At 42.0% G+C, this 17,603-nt stretch overlaps 2 protein-coding genes across 3 annotated transcripts; both read right to left on the bottom strand.

Moving 5' to 3' along the window:
• Positions 1-26: 26 nt before the first annotated feature.
• eef1a1a (eukaryotic translation elongation factor 1 alpha 1a) lies at positions 27-4,827 on the bottom strand. 2 transcript variants are annotated; one of them, XM_047603265.1, is made up of 8 exons: positions 4,722-4,827; positions 3,362-3,538; positions 2,990-3,169; positions 2,551-2,847; positions 1,993-2,143; positions 1,556-1,812; positions 1,058-1,292; positions 27-840 (listed from the first exon to the last, which is right to left on the bottom strand). In XM_047603265.1, exons 2-8 carry the CDS (start codon positions 3,503-3,505, stop codon positions 716-718), a joined length of 1,389 nt encoding a protein of 462 aa, XP_047459221.1. In that variant the 5' UTR covers positions 3,506-3,538; positions 4,722-4,827; the 3' UTR covers positions 27-715. The 2 variants fall into 2 exon arrangements, with proteins under 2 accessions (XP_047459221.1, XP_047459222.1); XM_047603266.1 differs by having other exon boundaries at positions 3,362-3,535; positions 4,722-4,824.
• A 1,198-nt stretch (positions 4,828-6,025) lies between these two features.
• Positions 6,026-14,801, bottom strand: slc17a5 (solute carrier family 17 member 5). The gene is made up of 11 exons (XM_047603671.1): positions 14,606-14,801; positions 12,959-13,155; positions 12,071-12,304; positions 11,802-11,889; positions 11,453-11,539; positions 10,768-10,886; positions 9,713-9,874; positions 9,321-9,453; positions 9,101-9,248; positions 8,853-8,943; positions 6,026-8,168 (listed from the first exon to the last, which is right to left on the bottom strand). The coding sequence occupies exons 1-11, from the start codon at positions 14,688-14,690 to the stop codon at positions 8,031-8,033; spliced, it is 1,482 nt and encodes a 493-aa protein (XP_047459627.1). The 5' UTR covers positions 14,691-14,801; the 3' UTR covers positions 6,026-8,030.
• Positions 14,802-17,603: the final 2,802 nt, after the last annotated feature.

The raw sequence follows: 17,603 nt of genomic DNA, 5'->3' as shown, positions 1-17,603 counted from the left end.
CAATAAAATTCAAAGACAACAACACATTTTGGTTGAAATATGTTTAATGTTGCAAAGAGGCTCATGCCATCTTAGAATAAGGTGCAGTAGCTTATGCCAATTTAAACTTCTCCAGTGCCAGTGCGAAGTTAGCAAATAGCCAATCAAAGTGCTTTAACAATCAACGATTGGTCTACTTTGAGTCCCTAAAGAAGGACAAATTAGACCTTTAGTTTCAAGTGTTTTTAAAGCTTAAACACAAATATTCTACTCATCAACTACTCTGAAGAACATAGTTTTAAACTTCTTGCCATGGGCTTCTACCAAGCACCATGTTGTTGCAAACAAACACTAAAAGCAGGACCACACGTACTATGCAAAGAGAACCACACTCCAGAGAGCCAGAAAGGTGATGAATCACAATATCTCTAATTGTTCAAATCTCAGTTTCAAAGAAAGGTACTGCCACGAACCAAATCAGATTTGAAACTATCTTTTAGGTATTACATTGTATTTAGTGATAATCTAACCACTGAAATGGAGTCAAGAGTGCCGCCTCAAAGACTTAAGATTGAAAAGTTTTTTTTTGTTTGTTTTTCCTTCTAATGCTTTTGCGATGCATTGTGATGATTAACCAGTCTTTGATTATTAAGTTGAAGCAGCCAATTGCAGGATGGAGGTGGATGACTGATGTCCTGCCATGGAAGACCTTGGGGTCGGCAGAGTAGCACAACATTCATTTGTTCCTCTGGGCCTTCTGGGCAGACTTGGTGACTTTACCAGTGGTGGGGACCTTCTTCTCCACACCTTTAATCACACCAACAGCCACAGTCTGCCGCATGTCACGCACAGCAAAACGACCTGCAAAATGGAGGAAAGGGACATTTCAGGTCATTGTTCCATCTAGAATTTGCCTTGCGGAGCAGCTGGAATCTCACAAGGTTTGTGAGATTATGAGCTATCACAGACCACCTTGCCAAGCTTTAGGCTTTGTACTTCTGACTGAGACCAATCACTGTCAAGATCTTAGCACGTCACAGGAAGCTTGCGTGAAATTCAACAGACCATCTAAACTTACCCAGTGGAGGGTACTCAGAGAAGCTCTCCACACACATTGGCTTTCCAGGAACCATATCTACGATGGCAGCGTCTCCAGACTTCAGGGATTTGGGGTTGTCCTCCAGCTTTTTGCCAGAGCGGCGATCAATCTTTTCCTTGAGCTCTGCAAACTTGCAGGCAATATGGGCAGTGTGGCAGTCCAGCACGGGAGCATAGCCAGCACTGATCTGGCCGGGGTGATTGAGGATGATCACCTACAAAGGGACAACAGTGATGACCCAATAAAATTCCTTCCTTTCTGTTGAACTCACAGCTTGTTCTGCAGTTACTGTGATTGTCTGATTACGATGCCCTTCTCTTCTGAGAGGATTAGAATATTGACCCTCTTGTTGACATGAGCAAAGACTCAAAGACAGCTGTTCTTATTTTGATTCATAAAAGGAAATAATATTTCAGAATAAAAACAGTTGTGGCATAAGACACGTCTGACTGTTTTTTCATTTCTGTAAACATCTACCTGAGCGGTGAAGTTGGCAGCTTCCTGTGGCGGGTCATTCTTACTATCGCCAGCCACATTGCCACGGCGGATATCCTTGACAGACACATTCTTGACGTTAAAGCCCACATTGTCTCCAGGCAGGGCTTCAGTCAGAGCTTCATGGTGCATCTCCACAGACTTCACCTCAGTTGTCACATTAACAGGGGCAAACGTCACCACCATCCCAGGCTTTAATAAGCCAGTTTCCACACGACCTACAGGCACTGTTCCAATACCTGGAAAAGAGAACGTCAGTAGAGAACATTATATGAAGGATGTTAAACTAGTTCAAACTCAAACACTTTTTTTTTATTATTATTATTATTACAGGCAATTTTTTTTTTGTTTTTTTTTTTACACTATTCATTATTCCCACTGTGTTTTAAATTGTGTCCATATCTTAACAAGCTACATGCCTCCTATCTTGTAGACATCTTGCAGGGGCAGACGTAGAGGTTTGTCTGTTGGGCGAGTAGGGGGCTGGATTGCATCCAGAGCCTCCAGTAGTGTGGTTCCTGATGCATTGCCTTCCTTTCTGCTGATCTTCCAGCCCTTAAACCATGTCATCTGGAAAGGAGAATATAACCAGACTTTGTCAATTTTCCAGTGTTTGCACTTTTGCTGAGTTCAATGGGTTTGTTGCTACTACTTCACACATTATGACCAGTAGTTTATGGTAGGTGCAAATATGGGCTTTATATTGCTGCGTAAGTAACTAATGTCCCCCCTAATGTATATTTGTGATATATTCACACTACATGTTAGCTTTTACCATTATCTTTGTAACTTATTGCAAGGGAAGCGGTTCCTTAGGTTCTTTAACTGGTGTGACTATTTAAGTTGAACGAGCAGCTACAACTGGTTAGCCTTTACCCTACATCTTCCCTTTCCTGGCTCAGCTAATCAAATCTGGATTCAAATTCGTGCCTGTCATGAGGATGTGTTGATATTTGCATTACTATCCTACTACTTACATTGGGGCTGGGCTCGAGCATGTTGTCTCCATTCCAGCCTGAAATGGGGACAAAAGCAACAGTGTCTGGATTGTAGCCAATCTTCTTGATGTAGGTGCTGACTTCCTTCACAATTTCCTCATAGCGCTTCTGGCTGTAGTTTGGCTCGGTGGAGTCCATCTTGTTGATGCCCACAATGAGCTGCTTTACCCCGAGAGTATAGGCCAGGAGGGCATGCTCGCGGGTTTGTCCATTCTTGGAAATCCCCGCCTCGAACTCTCCCACACCAGCTGCCACAATCAGGACGGCACAGTCTGCCTGAAGATGTAGTAGGTTTAACATTAATACAGAGGTTTGACTATTGCACTTGAAAATTGCGACAAGAGATTTGCTGAATTAGCCAAACACTTTGAAGTACAGCAGCAAATACGGGATGGTAGAACATTCTTGTTTTACAGACCTGCGAGGTGCCAGTGATCATGTTCTTGATGAAGTCCCTGTGACCTGGGGCATCTATGATGGTCACATAGTACTTGCTGGTTTCAAACTTCCAGAGTGAGATGTCGATGGTGATGCCACGCTCCCTTTCTGCCTTCAGTTTGTCCAACACCCAGGCATACTTGAATGACCCCTTTCCCATCTGGGAAATAAATGATGAATGTTGTTACTACAGTTTTCATACATTTTCACCTCTGTTGTACTTTTATTACAAGCAGTTCACATTGTATTATATTACTGCTTTATGTAGTCTGTATAACCGTGTTCTGGTCAGAAGGGTAATGTGATTCTCTTGATTCAACGGACCATTTTCCTCTTGTCTGTATCTTCTTACCTCCGCAGCTTCCTTTTCAAACTTCTCGATGGTTCTCTTGTCGATGCCACCGCACTTGTAGATGAGGTGGCCAGTGGTGGTGGACTTGCCAGAGTCCACGTGACCGATCACAACGATGTTGATGTGGAGTTTCTCCTTTCCCATGGTGACTGGAGCTTGAAGTCACAAGGCTGTCTGCTAAAGCCAGGGTTAAGTTACAGTCAGTACGAGTGAAACCAAAACCTGCCACCATCAGTGGTTGCTCGTAGTTGACATAAATGTCTTGTGTGCTTAATATTTTTTGATCATTTTGGCATTTGGTAATTTAATAAGCAGGTAGACATTCAGCACAGATATTGCAGCACAAGGATAAAAACACGAGCGTAGAGGAGATGCTTGCCCAGGCGGCTGGCGCAGGAAGAAATCGAGCCCACACTGAAATCCTCGACAAGGAGACATGAACAAAATTTCTGCAGTCCCTCGGCTGTTTAGGAAGCTCAGTGTTTACATGCGTTTGAATGAGCTTAATGATGGTATCAGTGGCCACTGAACTGCACTGAGCACCTAACACTTCCTACTCTCTGTTCCTCCATCCACCCACACCCCTGCTCTCCTCTTTCACAGCCAGCCTGCTCTCCTGTCCTCCTTGCACACGTCTAGCCGGCACGGCTGATATTTCACAGCACCGTCCTCTTTTCTTGGTACAGATTCCCTCCCAGCCAGAATCCACCATTTTGTCAGGTCCAATCCACTGACAGTGTAGCAGCCATTTCTCAGACACTGCAGTGCATTGCACACAGGTTAATGCAGGGGAGAGTAGGCACTGTTGTTACCTCTGCAGGACTGTTGTTATGGTGATGACCCTGTCTGGACACTGTCAAACATGCACTGCAAAGTTTTGTTTAAAACGACCAAAGTGACTGATTATGTAGTTTGCGGCAGCTATAGACCGGTCAGCAGCTTAATCCAACTGCAGCATGTATCCCCACATGATCTCTGCCAGACTAGTTCAGGTGAACTCGGTGCTTATAAGAGCAATTTGCATGCCCGTCTTCAACTCACGCGAACACAGGACGTCACAGCGGTTGTCGCAGTGCGCTTTACTGAACAAAACATGATAAACACACCAATGCCTGGAAATTGGCGCAGAAACGCGGTTAATCTAATGTCTGACGGATTTAAAGGAAATGTCAACCCTCCGCCATGTTCTCTCATCTGCCCGCCTGGATGCGTATCAAGTGCCAGCCGCTTGCCCGTTTTCTGCATCACAACAATATTCCCAGTGCACCGCCTGGAGACTGAGCGCCTAAGAGAACACGCGCAACTCGCTTAACTCACAGATGAAACTCCGTGCAGATTTTTTTTCAGTATTGCGTCGTACCTGAGAGCTGGCCGGTGTCAGGTCGGCTGAAGGACCGGAGAGGCTGAGGAGAGACGCTGATCCGGTTATGGCTCAGGACAGGCGGCGGGTGAGAGGGGGGGAGGGGGGTGGGGGGGGGGGGGGGGTGGCTGTTGCGTAATTGCGCGCACTCGCCGCTGCACAGCATCACAACGAAGGACCGAGACAAGTTACCGTACACGAGTTTATCACAGGGCACAGCCACCGGAGACGCATCCATTATCGGACGCAGCAGCGTAAACACACAATTTTGTTAGGACATCATGTGAATTAAGTGTGGCCAATATAGAAACACAAACGGACATAAACAGCGTCTCTGGGTTGTTATGGGTTTGCGCCCGATGGTTGAAACAGGACTTACAACGTGGTACTACGCATGCATTGTTAATTCAGGTAGATTACATAAACGGAGCAGTTGCTGTGATACTTCGGTTTTTTAAGTCTGTGATGGTGTAATGGCTCCTGGATGTTCATCGAGGAGAGTGTTTGGCCAGAACGTTTCCGTCAGTCAGGTGCAGCAGGTGGAGCGCTCACCTTCCCAGACGCTGCTTAGTTGGATTAAAATTAACCACGATACTCTTAACCTCTCTCCAAAGCTTCTGTCTGCCAGTGGACTGGCAGGGCCTCAAAGAAATGTCACTGTAAACGTACAGCAGTTAAGAGTCACAGCATGTCAATCCGTTGTAATCCTCAGACAAAACGATCCAAACTTTATCACAATGAGATTCTTTTCTGTAGTAGGCCACAGGATTGTGTGTGTGTGTGTGTGTGTGTGTGTGTGTGTGTGTGTCACAAGACCGTCAAAATCATTTACTTCACCTGGTCATAATGTTATGCAGGTTCACCACTTCGTGAGGACACTTCATTACGAACACAAGTGAGAACAAATATCTAATATAATGGTAATGCACTAAATCTTAGCTTAATGAAGATCACAGTATTCAGCATTTGTTTAAAATAACCAAGAGAGCTGATTATTCAACTGTAGCGGAGGCTGTGGTTTGTTATATTGTTGAAATGTGTTTTATTCACAACCCCATTTTAGTCAGTGGACTAAGCTAAAAAACGGAAACCGTTTGATTCAGTCCAATTTAAGAATTAACAGATTTCTAGCAGGACTGTTGTATCTGAAAGCATTAGTGTTCACTAGTGTACACTAATAAAGTGACCAGTGAGTGTATATTTAAGATGTTGTTGAAATGTAAGTCAATTCGATCTTCTCTGCACATTGTTCCTTTAGTTTGTTGAAAGCGGTGACAATGTTATGAGATGAAACAAACACAGTATCAGATTTGCGCATAGCCATGTATTTACAATCCATTTGAGACTCATTTACAGAATGTTTCCAGAGAATACTCTCTTAATTAAGTGCATCATACAAAAGTCAATTCATTTCCAGTTTATTGACTCTAAAGTAAAAACCGAAATAAAAACAATCAGTAACAAAGAAGTCTTTATAAAAAAAATTGGTGCTGAATTTTCTAATTCCCTTTAAATGAATAAGGCACAAGTCTTTTATATCTTAAATTGGGACAATGGTGCGACTTGTTGACAGAAATTGCAACCGAGAGTTGTACCTTAGTTTTGATACACATCAACATACATGACGTAATAAACATGTGATCTGATTACTGTGTTTATAGGGACTATATTTCCGGTGGTTACATGACACATTTGCATTGTGATTGAGCTATTGTTGTTATTAGTTATTAGAGGAAAATAATGTGCATGTAAATGTAGCAATTGATAGAAACTAAGACTAAGAATTAACACATATAAGGTTATTAACCATGCTGTCTGGAATCATTTTAAAACTTGATCTAATTCAGTTGACACTTAAACACTGAGGACGCATGCCTCAGTGTGGTAGATAATACAATCAACAATAAGAAGTAAACAAACATCCTTTTCAATCCTTATATGACGTAAGATTCCTGAGAATTGACAAAAAGTGCAAATACTGTGAATTAGATAAGGCTGTGTCTACCAGGCACCTCTTCTAATCAGTTTTGCTTCCCTTCATTAGTAAGCTTCCAGAACCTCAGCATTTTAGTGTTACACATTTGAAATAGTAGAACCCGTGTGTCCCGTTTGCACTAGGTGAGTGCTGCTAAAATAAGAGGTGTCTGGTGAACCTGTACACATAAAATCCTGTCAACTGTAATCATATAAAAGACACAGGGCTTTAAAATAAATTTAAGGACACTGTACTGTAAGGCATTTGTCACAGACAAGTGGTTGAGCTTGCTGTGTCGTCACAATGTTGTCTCAACAAAGACATCGTCAAATGTGTGCGTCTGGGTTTTTGATGACATGTTTGTTATTGTGCCTTATGATTTCAGTGCGTTGTTGTTTACCCTACTCTAGGGAATGCTCAAGGATGAACCAATTGGATTTTGCTCGAGGCTCAATGTGAAATCACAGAACCAAGAATTCATGAGCTAACATGACAAAGATCTCAGACAAATGTGTAATAGCATAAAATTATGACGTGGCAACATTTTCTATCCGAAAGGAACTCTGGAGGAAAACCTTAACGGCTTTGGTCATTTATGGGTTGCAAAGTGGCACAATTCACTTCATCCTAAACTGTTTATACACAAGTGCAAGAAGACGTCCTTCTGAAGAGCGTGGACTTGAACTGGTAATAAAACTCGAGGATGTCGTGATGAAAAGAAAAAAGTATTCTAGAGGCTGAAATGCCTTGCCTAGCAGGTTGACTAACAAGAAGCACACCAAAAAGCATCTACACTGGAATAGACTTACTGACCATGTGATATCTGATATATGGGTGATAACTGACAGTCAGCTAGCTCTTAGACAACCACTAAACATCAAAGCTAACTTACTCTATCTGACCATTACAGTGGAAAGAAGACATGACAGCCTGTAGGGTTTTTTTTTAATGTAACTGGCTACATCACAGATTTTGGTTGGTTTCGTACTGATGCCTCTAAAAAGTTATTCTGTCTGTTTTACTGCCCGGCTCAATTATACTTGTTTTGCTTCTGAGAAATAAAGTATTTGATTAACTACTGATTACTACTGCTTTTTCATCACTCTGACTGCAGGTTTATCTGTCAAAAGGACTCAGGAACCGTGGTAAAGAACGTCCTTGAAGGTATCGTGGCTCTTACTCAGTGTTTGCCAGCTGTGCCATGAGAACAATGTGCACAGCTGGAACTCGCACCTTGGTGAAATTATCTGTTGAGTGGGTCTGCGGGTCTTAAGACATGTCCATTTGCCAAATCTGAATCATAAAATGGACAAGTCTGTTGCTCGAGTCTTGCCTCAGTCTCCATGAGAGTAGAATGAGTGGACAGCCCAGGGTTGCACCGTTCCTCGACCAAACACGGTGTAGAATAACGCTCCAAACAAGTTGATTGCAGCAGCGATGTAGAAGACGGCCTGCCATTCTTCTATTGTGTTCTAGAGGACAGTCAGCACAATATTAATTAGCACTGCCGCACAATAACAGTCGGGTCCTAGAGTCGTTTCATTATTATTTGCATCATGGAGAACATTTGCACAAGACTGTGACGAACAGACAGGTTTTCTTGAGATGTAATCATGAGTCTCCTCTCAATGTCACTCACTCAACATTTCTAGAGACGTAATAAATCTCAAATCTTGTACAAGGAAAACATGGTCTGGTAACAGACTTTCTCCTGGCTAACAATTAAAACATGATGGTAAAATGTAGTTGTAAATGACCTTCAAGCTCCATAAGATGCTTTAATTCTAATCTTTTTACAGAGCAATCAGCAAGGAAACATGAAACTAGGTTTGTCATGAAACTAACAGTGTGACTTTGTATTTACTCTGTAGGACTAAGGATGCCCCCTGGTGGCCAGATGTTAACATGTTAATCCTGTGCTGACTAAACCAATTAGACAGGAAATGGAGCATCATGCCAAAGTTAGGATCCAATCTGTTCAAGCAGGAACAATGAAGGTCACGGGTAACACCAGCCTGTAAGTAAGCAGCAGCACACTAAATACTAGGGAACAACAGTAAAGTGTAATGCTGGTGATTCACACTGACTGGCATGAAGCTGTAAAGTTTTAACTGTTAGTCTGGACCCCACACTTTGAGTGTTAATGCGATTCTTACATTTTTGGTGAGGGCTCTTGCTATGACTGGTCCCACCATTCCAGGAATGGTGGCAAAGGTGTTTGTGATTCCCAGCAGAATACCAGCATACCTGTGAACATACACACACATTATTATTATTATTATTATTAAAGGTCATAAGTAGTTAACCCACTAACAACGTGTAACTCAACTGTCGGTTTGATGTCAAGACTTCACAATTTGTAAACACAGTTTATATTTCAGCAATGGGAAGGAGCAGTTCTTACGATGGCGCGATGTCAAGGTGGTTGATGTTGAAGCCAGAGGCCGACACTCCACCCAGAGCAGAGGAGATGGTGAGGAATGTCACAGCCAAGGTGTAGTTACAGCCTATGTAGCCTGCTGCCACCAGGAACACCGCTGGTCCAATCATACCTGCACAAACCACACAGCGGTGAAGTAGCAGACACAAAGGAAGTAACTGAGCCGCGAGTGCCTGTTCCTTACCGATGATGGAGAAGGACTTCCTGACAATGACGGTGGGGTACAGGCAAGTTTCTCGTAGGTGATCAGCAACTTGGCCGCTCACCACTGCCAACACAGCACAGCCCAAGTAAGGCAGAGCTGACAGCATGCCGTTCTATAGTGGACAGAAGGTGACAGTGTGAATATTAGACTTTTATACGCATTTCAGTAGAAATTAATTATTTACTCTTTCAAGATGTGCTTGTAAAAGAAAATAATCAACCTGTAATGCTCAAAGGTTGATAAAATGTTACTTCTGAAATAAGATCTCTCTTTCCCACTTTATAAATTATGCATAGCTGTATGTAATGTATAGCTACTGCCCCGACGAGCCACGTGCCTACACTCAAATAACTTTCCAAAATTCATCTCACCGCCTGGATGCTAAATCCCAGTATGTTGCTCATGTAGGTCGGCAGCAGGGTGAGGAGGGTGTAGAAGGTCCAGTTGTAGGAGAAGTGAGCCACGACGATGGCCCAGAGTGGTTTCGACGTCGCTATGGCTCGCCAGGGGATGTAACTTGAAGAGGTGGACAGCTACAGAAGAAGAAATTTTCAATAACAGGAAGAAAAATAATAAAAATAATAAACACTTACAGAGATACATCTGCATTACTAACATAAATGCACTGAATACTTTAGTGATGGAGTGAGTAAAGTTATATTAGGTTTTACTAAATAAATAACTTAATAATATGAGACATTCAGATGCGTTTTTAAGACTAATGTTTGATGACTCACGTGGGAAAAAATGTAAACCTACATAAAACTATCATATATATTTGTTTCTTCCTGATCTCACACATGCTTTATGAACCAGAGGTTTCCAGGGATGCTAGCTGCTGCTTCAAAGTCCCCATGAAATGGCTAGTTAACTGCTGCTTGTCTCTAGATATTATTTCTGTGTAAACAGGGAGCTACTGTCAGTGGTTGGCTCCGATGGCCTCTAGCACAGAGCAGGCCTCAAGCGTACCTGCTGGAGCCGAGCCAAAGCCGGCAGGATTACTGGCAAAGGAGGGGTCTAACGATTTGAGAAAACGTCCCACTGGAAACAAACTTTTAACTTTTAGAAATGACCAACTCTAAAATACCACCAATGACACCGGGCAAAGTTATAACGTCCAGCGCAAGACAGACAAAAACACTTTAGATCTGATCTCATGGGAGCTTCAGGTTACGTTGAATTGTACGAACATACCAGGGTTCATTTGACAGAGTACTCATCACTGGCTATTTAGGGAAGCTCTGTGACTCAGGGCCATTAGAAACTGCAGACTCATGTTCACTAAAGAACTGAGCTATAAAGATAAGAAAACAAAATGCTGTACGCATTAAGTAACATCCGTGTCACATGACTGGACAGAAATACACTACTGCTGATATAATGTGCCGTCACACATGAACGACCACTGGCAGGTTTCTGATGTTACCTCATTCTTGAGCGAGGTGGTGATGTAGAGTCTCTCCTGCTCCGATATCCGTGGATGAGTGTTCGGGCTGTCAAAGACGAGACAAGCCCACAAGACGAACCACACCAGACCGACAGCACCTGGACACACAAACAAGCCCTCACTTCACCGACCTGCTGAATCCAGCCTCTCACAACAGACTGTGAACACAGTCAGCAGATATGTGGCTTTAGAGTTATGGACTAAGGCCCCAGCCACTCATTAACTCTACATTATGCACTATAAATAACAGGTGCCCCTCTGTAAAGAGGTTTATACAAAATGCTACATGAAAGCTGCAGTTCAAGTGAGTTAATATACTGGGACTTCTGCTGTGGCTCCACCTGAAAGCAAATGTTCTACTTAAACATGCTAAATCATCGTTTCCAACGAAAGAGGAACAAAGGAACAGACGCGAGAAACGTCTCATCTGAAGCCCGAAGCTTAGACAGACTGCTGAATGGTGAATAGAGGGGCCGCTTGAGGTCACAAATATAAGAAGAATCATCCTTAAAGTAAATTCAACATTTTTTTTTTGTTTTAAGCACAGGCTTCCAATCTCTCTTATTTAACACTATTTCACACTTCTTTCATTTAAATATTAGAAATTCTTCCCAGGTCAGTGACAGATGAATCAGAGCCCCTAACACCCCACCCCATGTGTTACCAAATATATAGAAGACGTAGGTCCAGTCCAGGTAGAAGCAAATTTCACCAGACAGAGGAAGAGACACCACTGTCCCCAACTGAGCTCCTAGCAGGGAAGAAAGAAGACAAACATTGTATTTGACAGTTGACTACTGTATGATGAATATACAAAATGATTACTATGTAAAGTAAGGTTTTGCATAAATATCAGAGGAAGAAGTTTCACAACCATCAAATATTTTACTCGATGAATAACTGATATTTCCTCAAATAAAAAGGACAAACTTTATTCATGTTACACTCTTACAGATCAAGAAAATCAGGTTTTGTAGTCTAACATTCCTTCGTGTTGACACTGTCACTCTTACCGATGTAGGAAATAGTGAGCAGTCGGCTCCTCTCCAGCGGCGGGGCCCACGCTGCCCACATGGTGTACATTGCAGGGAAAGTTACTCCCTGAAGACAAACACAGCCGTTGTGAATACCTTTTAACCCTGTCTAAACACAATAAAACTAAAGTGTCTCTATATACAAGAACACATGATGAATGTGTTTGAGCCAAGTTACTCAGAGATACATTTTAACAGTGTTTTTTTTTTTTTTTTTTTTGTCACAATGAAATGTCCTGATCCTCTACCTCTCCAATCCCCTCCAGAATTCTGACAGCGATGAGGTAGCTTGCGCCCAGATCAGCAGCGACGGGGGTCAGCAGCGTAAATACTACAGTTCCCAGGATTCCCAAGCCCATCAGCCACTTGGGCCCGTAACGTCCTGCCAGGTAGCCACCGGGGATCTGTGTCAGGATGTAGCCGTAGAAAAAGGAGCCCAGGATCCAGCCCTGTGTCTCAGAGTCCCAGTCGTACACACTGGCCTGTGAGGGGAAGGAAACATCTTAGGACTTTCAGCTGGATCAGAGAGTTTCTGATTATCGTCTGTATCTGTACATGTGTTACATTATGGAGGCTTGTGGCTCTATTTAAATACTGCATGTAAAAAAAAAAAAAAAAAAAGAAGAAAAATGAGGAAACATCTGTGCACCAGTCCAGTCCCTTGTTTGCTGCCATCTCACTTTTCCACAACTGACAGAGTGCTGACTGTCAGATGCCAACTGCAGTCTTGTGATTCACAGAATCCAAACCAGTGAAGTGTTTTTACAATGGCCATTGTGATCAACTTACTCTTTCAATGTTTGACTTAATGCTAAAACCCAGAACCATTGCACCTCCACATAACTGCAATGATGATTCAATCCTATTCTTTCTTGTCATTTTCAGGCCTTAGCTTCACTAACACTCTAAATAAAAGCAAAATATAACTTTTTATTTTTCTGACGGAGTAAGAATAAGTAGATTGAATTTAACTCTGACTTTAAGACTTTAAGATTGAGGAAAATCTTTTCTAGTAGTTCATATAGTAGAGCCACTAAAATTCTTTGTTTTGATTTCTGCAAAGTCAAAAACTTGTGGAGCAAATCCTCAAAATAATCACATGGTCTTACTCAGCTGTGGCCACATTTCTTGCTCACCGTGTGGTTGTGTTTGGGTCGTGCAGGGTTGGCGTGAGCGGGGCACACAGAGTTGCTGTGGTTGACGGTGGTTTGGTGGGTGGTGTTGAGCATGTCCACCATCGCCACACTAAGGTTCACCCTCAAGGAGTAGACCACGAAGAAGCCGTAAGAGGATAGCAGTGCTAGCCCGTAGCGGGATGAACAGCATGCTGGAGCTGCAGGATGAAAGGGAGAGAGAAGACACAGCAGTGAGTCCTGGCTGGCAAATGGAACTGAGGTTGTGTGCCTTAAAATTATGGAGGACCAACTCGGCCAAAACCAACAATAAATCAATTCAGAAATGAATGTAAATGGCAATAAATGCACAAAAAGGCCTTATCACACACCCAAGCTGGCATGCTAATAAATGCACATAATGCATAATGAAGCAGAAATGTGTCAGGAAATGCACAAAAAAGAAGGGAAATAAGAAGGAAATATGAAGGTATATAAATTAATTTATTTTGGAAGTCTTTTACTTTTTTTTTTAGCCTTCATTAAAAAGTTTAGTTTATTGAAAGTGTCTTTTTTCCCTCTACCACTCACTGAATATAATTCCTTAAAAGTGTTTTCTTCTATTTATCTGATCACTGCCCAAGGAGTCATTCTCTAATTAAAAAAGAATTAGAAAAGCCACAGTGAAAGTTCGTGACAAGTTCCTGACACTGAACGAACTAGTCACTGATGCCAGGGATGCTCCCTTGTGACCCACTGGCGGTGGTGGGAAACAGGAGGGAGATTATGTCCCTTCCTATAGGAGTGGCAGCTCCTTCTGTGACAGACTGCTCCATCAGCAGTGTGTCGAAGGGAGATACCACATGTCCTTCCTTCACGCTGCTGTTACTCTTTCACCTAGCCTGATCCCAAGACACCATGGACAAACCGGGAGTAAAATCTCTTCATTTTATATCCAGTATCTTGTGACCTGTTACTTATTCTACAGTATTCGACCCACTTGATACTTCCCGTACATACCGAATTTTGTGTACTGATCCTGTGTGTCAGGTTTCCCCTTTGCTGCTTTAACACTGAAAACGCCCCTATTGAGGGATCAATAAAGACCGACTTTTCCTTGTGTTAATTTAAGTCTCTGTAAAACTGACATAACATCACACGGTTCTTGCTGCAGCCTTTTACAGCCCCTGATAAAATCAAACAAAATCATGTTCAGTCTCTTCCTTGAGACAACCCACCCCAATATGTCAAGAAGCCTATTTCAACACAGCAGCTTGTTAGACTGATAATTCAACAGAGATGCTCAAATCTCTCATGATATTCAAAAACAACATTCAGAGTGGATTTATAGCTCAGGTTAAGTAAATAAAACCAGTTCATGACGTGTGCAGAGATCTAATTTGTGCAGTCTTGGGTAAACACAGGAACACCTGTATCAGGTTTAGACAATATCGTGTTTACACTGAATTGCATGTTCGATTGCAAATGAATTGCATCGAATTGCATTATAATGTGCAGATGTTCGTGTAACTAATAACGTCTCAGCTAAATAAAGTAACAAAACTGAAGTCGATTTCTTGCTTCTCCCCAGTAAAACCTTGTGGTTCATTTGAACCCTATGTCAGCCTTACTATTAGCATGTTAGCTAAGAGTTCGCCGTGGTTCTTTCACCTTTCTGGACTTTGTCTTCGTGAACTCGGTGAAGCAGCGGTGTTTCCTGCTCGTCCCGGTCCGTGTCTGACCCGTACCGCTCCATTTTCCAGCCTGCCAGGGATTTACTGCATCACAGACTGACAAACGACAGCGGCAGGAGGAAGCTAACTTCACCGGAGCCTCCGTCAGCTGCACTCGGCTCGAGTCGACAACAACACAATAAAGCTAGCCCCTCCCCCCCGTCATGTGACCGAGTCAGCGGACCGGAAGGAAGTAGGTTTGTGAATATGCTCTCAGTGATTTTTAGTATATACACTCAATGGTAATTTACTCTGAGGTTTAGCCTTCAGGCGAATAACAAAACGTTCGAGAGGAAACAAATCATTTAATATTATTTATGTTACAATAACTTACTGAAGAAGCTCTCCAAAACTTACTCATAAAAAAATAAAAAAAGTTTCCAATTTCATTGCGCATTTTTATTTATTAACTGTATTAACTTATGTTTGTTTAGGTATTTATTTCTGTATTGTTATTTATTTCTATAAACTTATTAATCTTTGTCCTTCTTCGTGCATTTCTGTTTTAATATGCAAATTAAGGAGCTTTCTAAAAAGTGTGTGAGGGTGTCAGCTTTATGCCTTACAGTAGTAGTATCCATTTTGCCTTTGAAATGTAGTAAAGCAGAAAAATTTCAAGAACCACCACTACACCGAGCATCAAAAACATACAGTTGACTCAGAAGACATAAATCTTTATTCAGTTCAGTTCTACAATATCTACATTGAAGCAAAAACAATAAGTAGCAGAAAATTGAATATAAAAGGAAGTAGGAGGGACAGCAAACTACACTCAACCTGCTTGCAGAAAAAATCAATAATGGTGTGTTCCTATTAATGATCTATCTCCTCTCGTTGTCCAAGCATAAAGCTCAGGGTTATGTGTTAAACAAACTGGCTGCATCATGCATTTTCTATCACTTGTAAAAGATTTACTGTCAAATAGGAACAACTGCTCAACTACCAGATTCTGCAATAAGTCAGGATCCCTGTCATGTCACTTTGCACTGTGCTCTGATCGTGCAATTTAGGAAACAAATCTATACCTTTGGAGTGCCGTGCTTTCGCCCAGATGATAATACAGGGTTGTTTGTCAGCCATCACAACAGAAGGACAGTTCTGACCTTGAGTACTTTGTGATCCTCGTTGTCCCTAGTCTGTAATTGTATTAGGACTCAAACCCAGGTCACTGCGTCTTGCACCAATTTTATGCTTTCACCCCTGTGCTACAAAAGCTGATATGAGCACTATGGGCAAACAAAAAAAGTCAAAGAAATAGTTTCCCGGCCGACACGTTGGACGGACTGAGGCATCGTGTCCTCAAGTGGAAACACGAAAAGATTTCACCGCAGCCCGGCAGTAAATAAATCATTGAGCCATCCTCATATATTCAGTGTGAAGTGTTTGTAATAAGTATAACTGAAAAATATGAAACAAAGCCCTTTATCAGTTCTTATTATACAGAGGAGACATTATAGTCACTTAAAACTACTTTATAAAAATTGAGTCATGGGATTAATAACACTCAAACTTTAAACTTGTGGTTTAGATACGTGACACTGAAAGTAAATTGATTTCCAAGTTCCGGTAAACAAATAGTAAATACAACATTTTCTTTTAACTCAATTAGTAATGAAAAAAAGCTTGTTTGTTTTTTTCAGTCAGCCCAATGAACAGTACGTTCTCCATCCACACACTCACATGTAACCACAGAATCAGATGATGTGTGGGAATGATGTAACCTTCAAACACAGATTTGTTGTTGAAATGAGGAGCAGCTGAGCTGTTTGTCTCCAGGCTTTATTGTTTCCACTGCAGAGTCAGAGACGCAGAGACACAAAGAGACATACACTGTGGAGATGATCAGAGGCAGACAGGAAGATGTAGAGTACACGTACAGAAGACTCACCCTTGCATACAGTGACTTAAAGACATGGAGTGGGACAAACATGTGGTCAAGATGTGTTTGTCCCTCAAGCCACTCTCACACTGAGTTTCAGAGTAACACATGTGCACGCACGTGAACGCTACCTCAGCTGAACTGTTGTAGAAAATGTTGCAGTCTTTTATAATAGGAGTCATTGTGATTCCTTCAAGTCAAGTTTTTGGAAATACGAAACACATGATACAGTGACATTAAGCCACGCAAGTGGTATGGAAAGTTTATGTGGACATTGTATCAACTATCGTTGGTTTTTCATCATGAGGTCAGCACTAGAAGCAAATATAAATCTAAATTGATACTTGGAGTATTACCTGGTTTTATCACAGTCTTTAACCAAGTGGCGTCCTCGGGTTCTAAAAAACAAAATTCCTTGGAATTGCCAAAACCTGCAGTTCCTAAAATGTCCACTTGAGGCAGACTTTACAAGTCATTCAAACCTCATAGAGTTTGATTATGACTACATAGGCCACATAGTAAATTGCCACATTCATGACAACTCTAAGAGAAGAGAGTTTTCATATAACTTATATTTTTACATTTGTCCGAGCTTAAAGTTATCAATCTTTGAGTAACATCTGCCTAGGCTTCATCTGCCCTCGTTAGCTCCATGCTAACATGGGCAGATGATGTAAGCGCCACCACGCGCCACCTTTTTCCCATGTTGGATTTAGTTGGGAGCTGGGCCAAGATGGTGGTGGCTAGAGCCCCCGTCAATGGGCCTCAAAACTATAGGTAGCATGAGTGAGGAATCACCCGTAGGTATCTATGGACATTATAGATGTCTGTGGAAATTACCTTCAGGAGCTGAGGTTTGCCTTGTGAGGCAGTTGGACTGTAAGATTCATCACGCAACAACCTTCAAATCTTCCCAGGCGTCAAGCTTTGTAATTGTGGCTGATGCTTACCAGGTATTTGTTGACAGTTACTGCCTTTTATGCACAAGTATATCTTTAGAAGACAGCAAGAACCTTCTACTGACATGTTAACTACATAGCCATCTACTCTGACTGCT

Source organism: Mugil cephalus, chromosome 13 (assembly GCF_022458985.1).
Source record: "Mugil cephalus isolate CIBA_MC_2020 chromosome 13, CIBA_Mcephalus_1.1, whole genome shotgun sequence".
NCBI classification, from domain to species: Eukaryota; Metazoa; Chordata; class Actinopteri; order Mugiliformes; family Mugilidae; genus Mugil; species Mugil cephalus.
The sequence above is the reverse complement of the archived record's forward strand: the minus strand, read 5'-3'. Positions and strand labels throughout refer to the sequence as shown.

Excerpts from the sequence above, each read along its gene's own strand:
- eef1a1a (XM_047603265.1), bottom strand. The coding sequence starts at position 3,505 with ATGGGAAAGGAGAAACTCCACATCAACATCGTTGTGATCGGTCACGTG. Across the intron at positions 3,170-3,361 it reads TTGAAAAGGAAGCTGCGGAG|ATGGGAAAGGGGTCATTCAA; the intron begins GTAAGAAGATAC and ends TTTATTTCCCAG. Across the intron at positions 1,813-1,992 it reads AGATGTCTACAAGATAGGAG|GTATTGGAACAGTGCCTGTA; the intron begins GCATGTAGCTTG and ends TCTCTTTTCCAG.
- slc17a5 (XM_047603671.1), bottom strand. The coding sequence starts at position 14,690 with ATGGAGCGGTACGGGTCAGACACGGACCGGGACGAGCAGGAAACACCG. Across the intron at positions 11,890-12,070 it reads TTCTGGAGGGGATTGGAGAG|GGAGTAACTTTCCCTGCAAT; the intron begins GTAGAGGATCAG and ends GTTTGTCTTCAG. Across the intron at positions 8,169-8,852 it reads CAAGAGCCCTCACCAAAAAT|AACACAATAGAAGAATGGCA; the intron begins GTAAGAATCGCA and ends ACTGTCCTCTAG.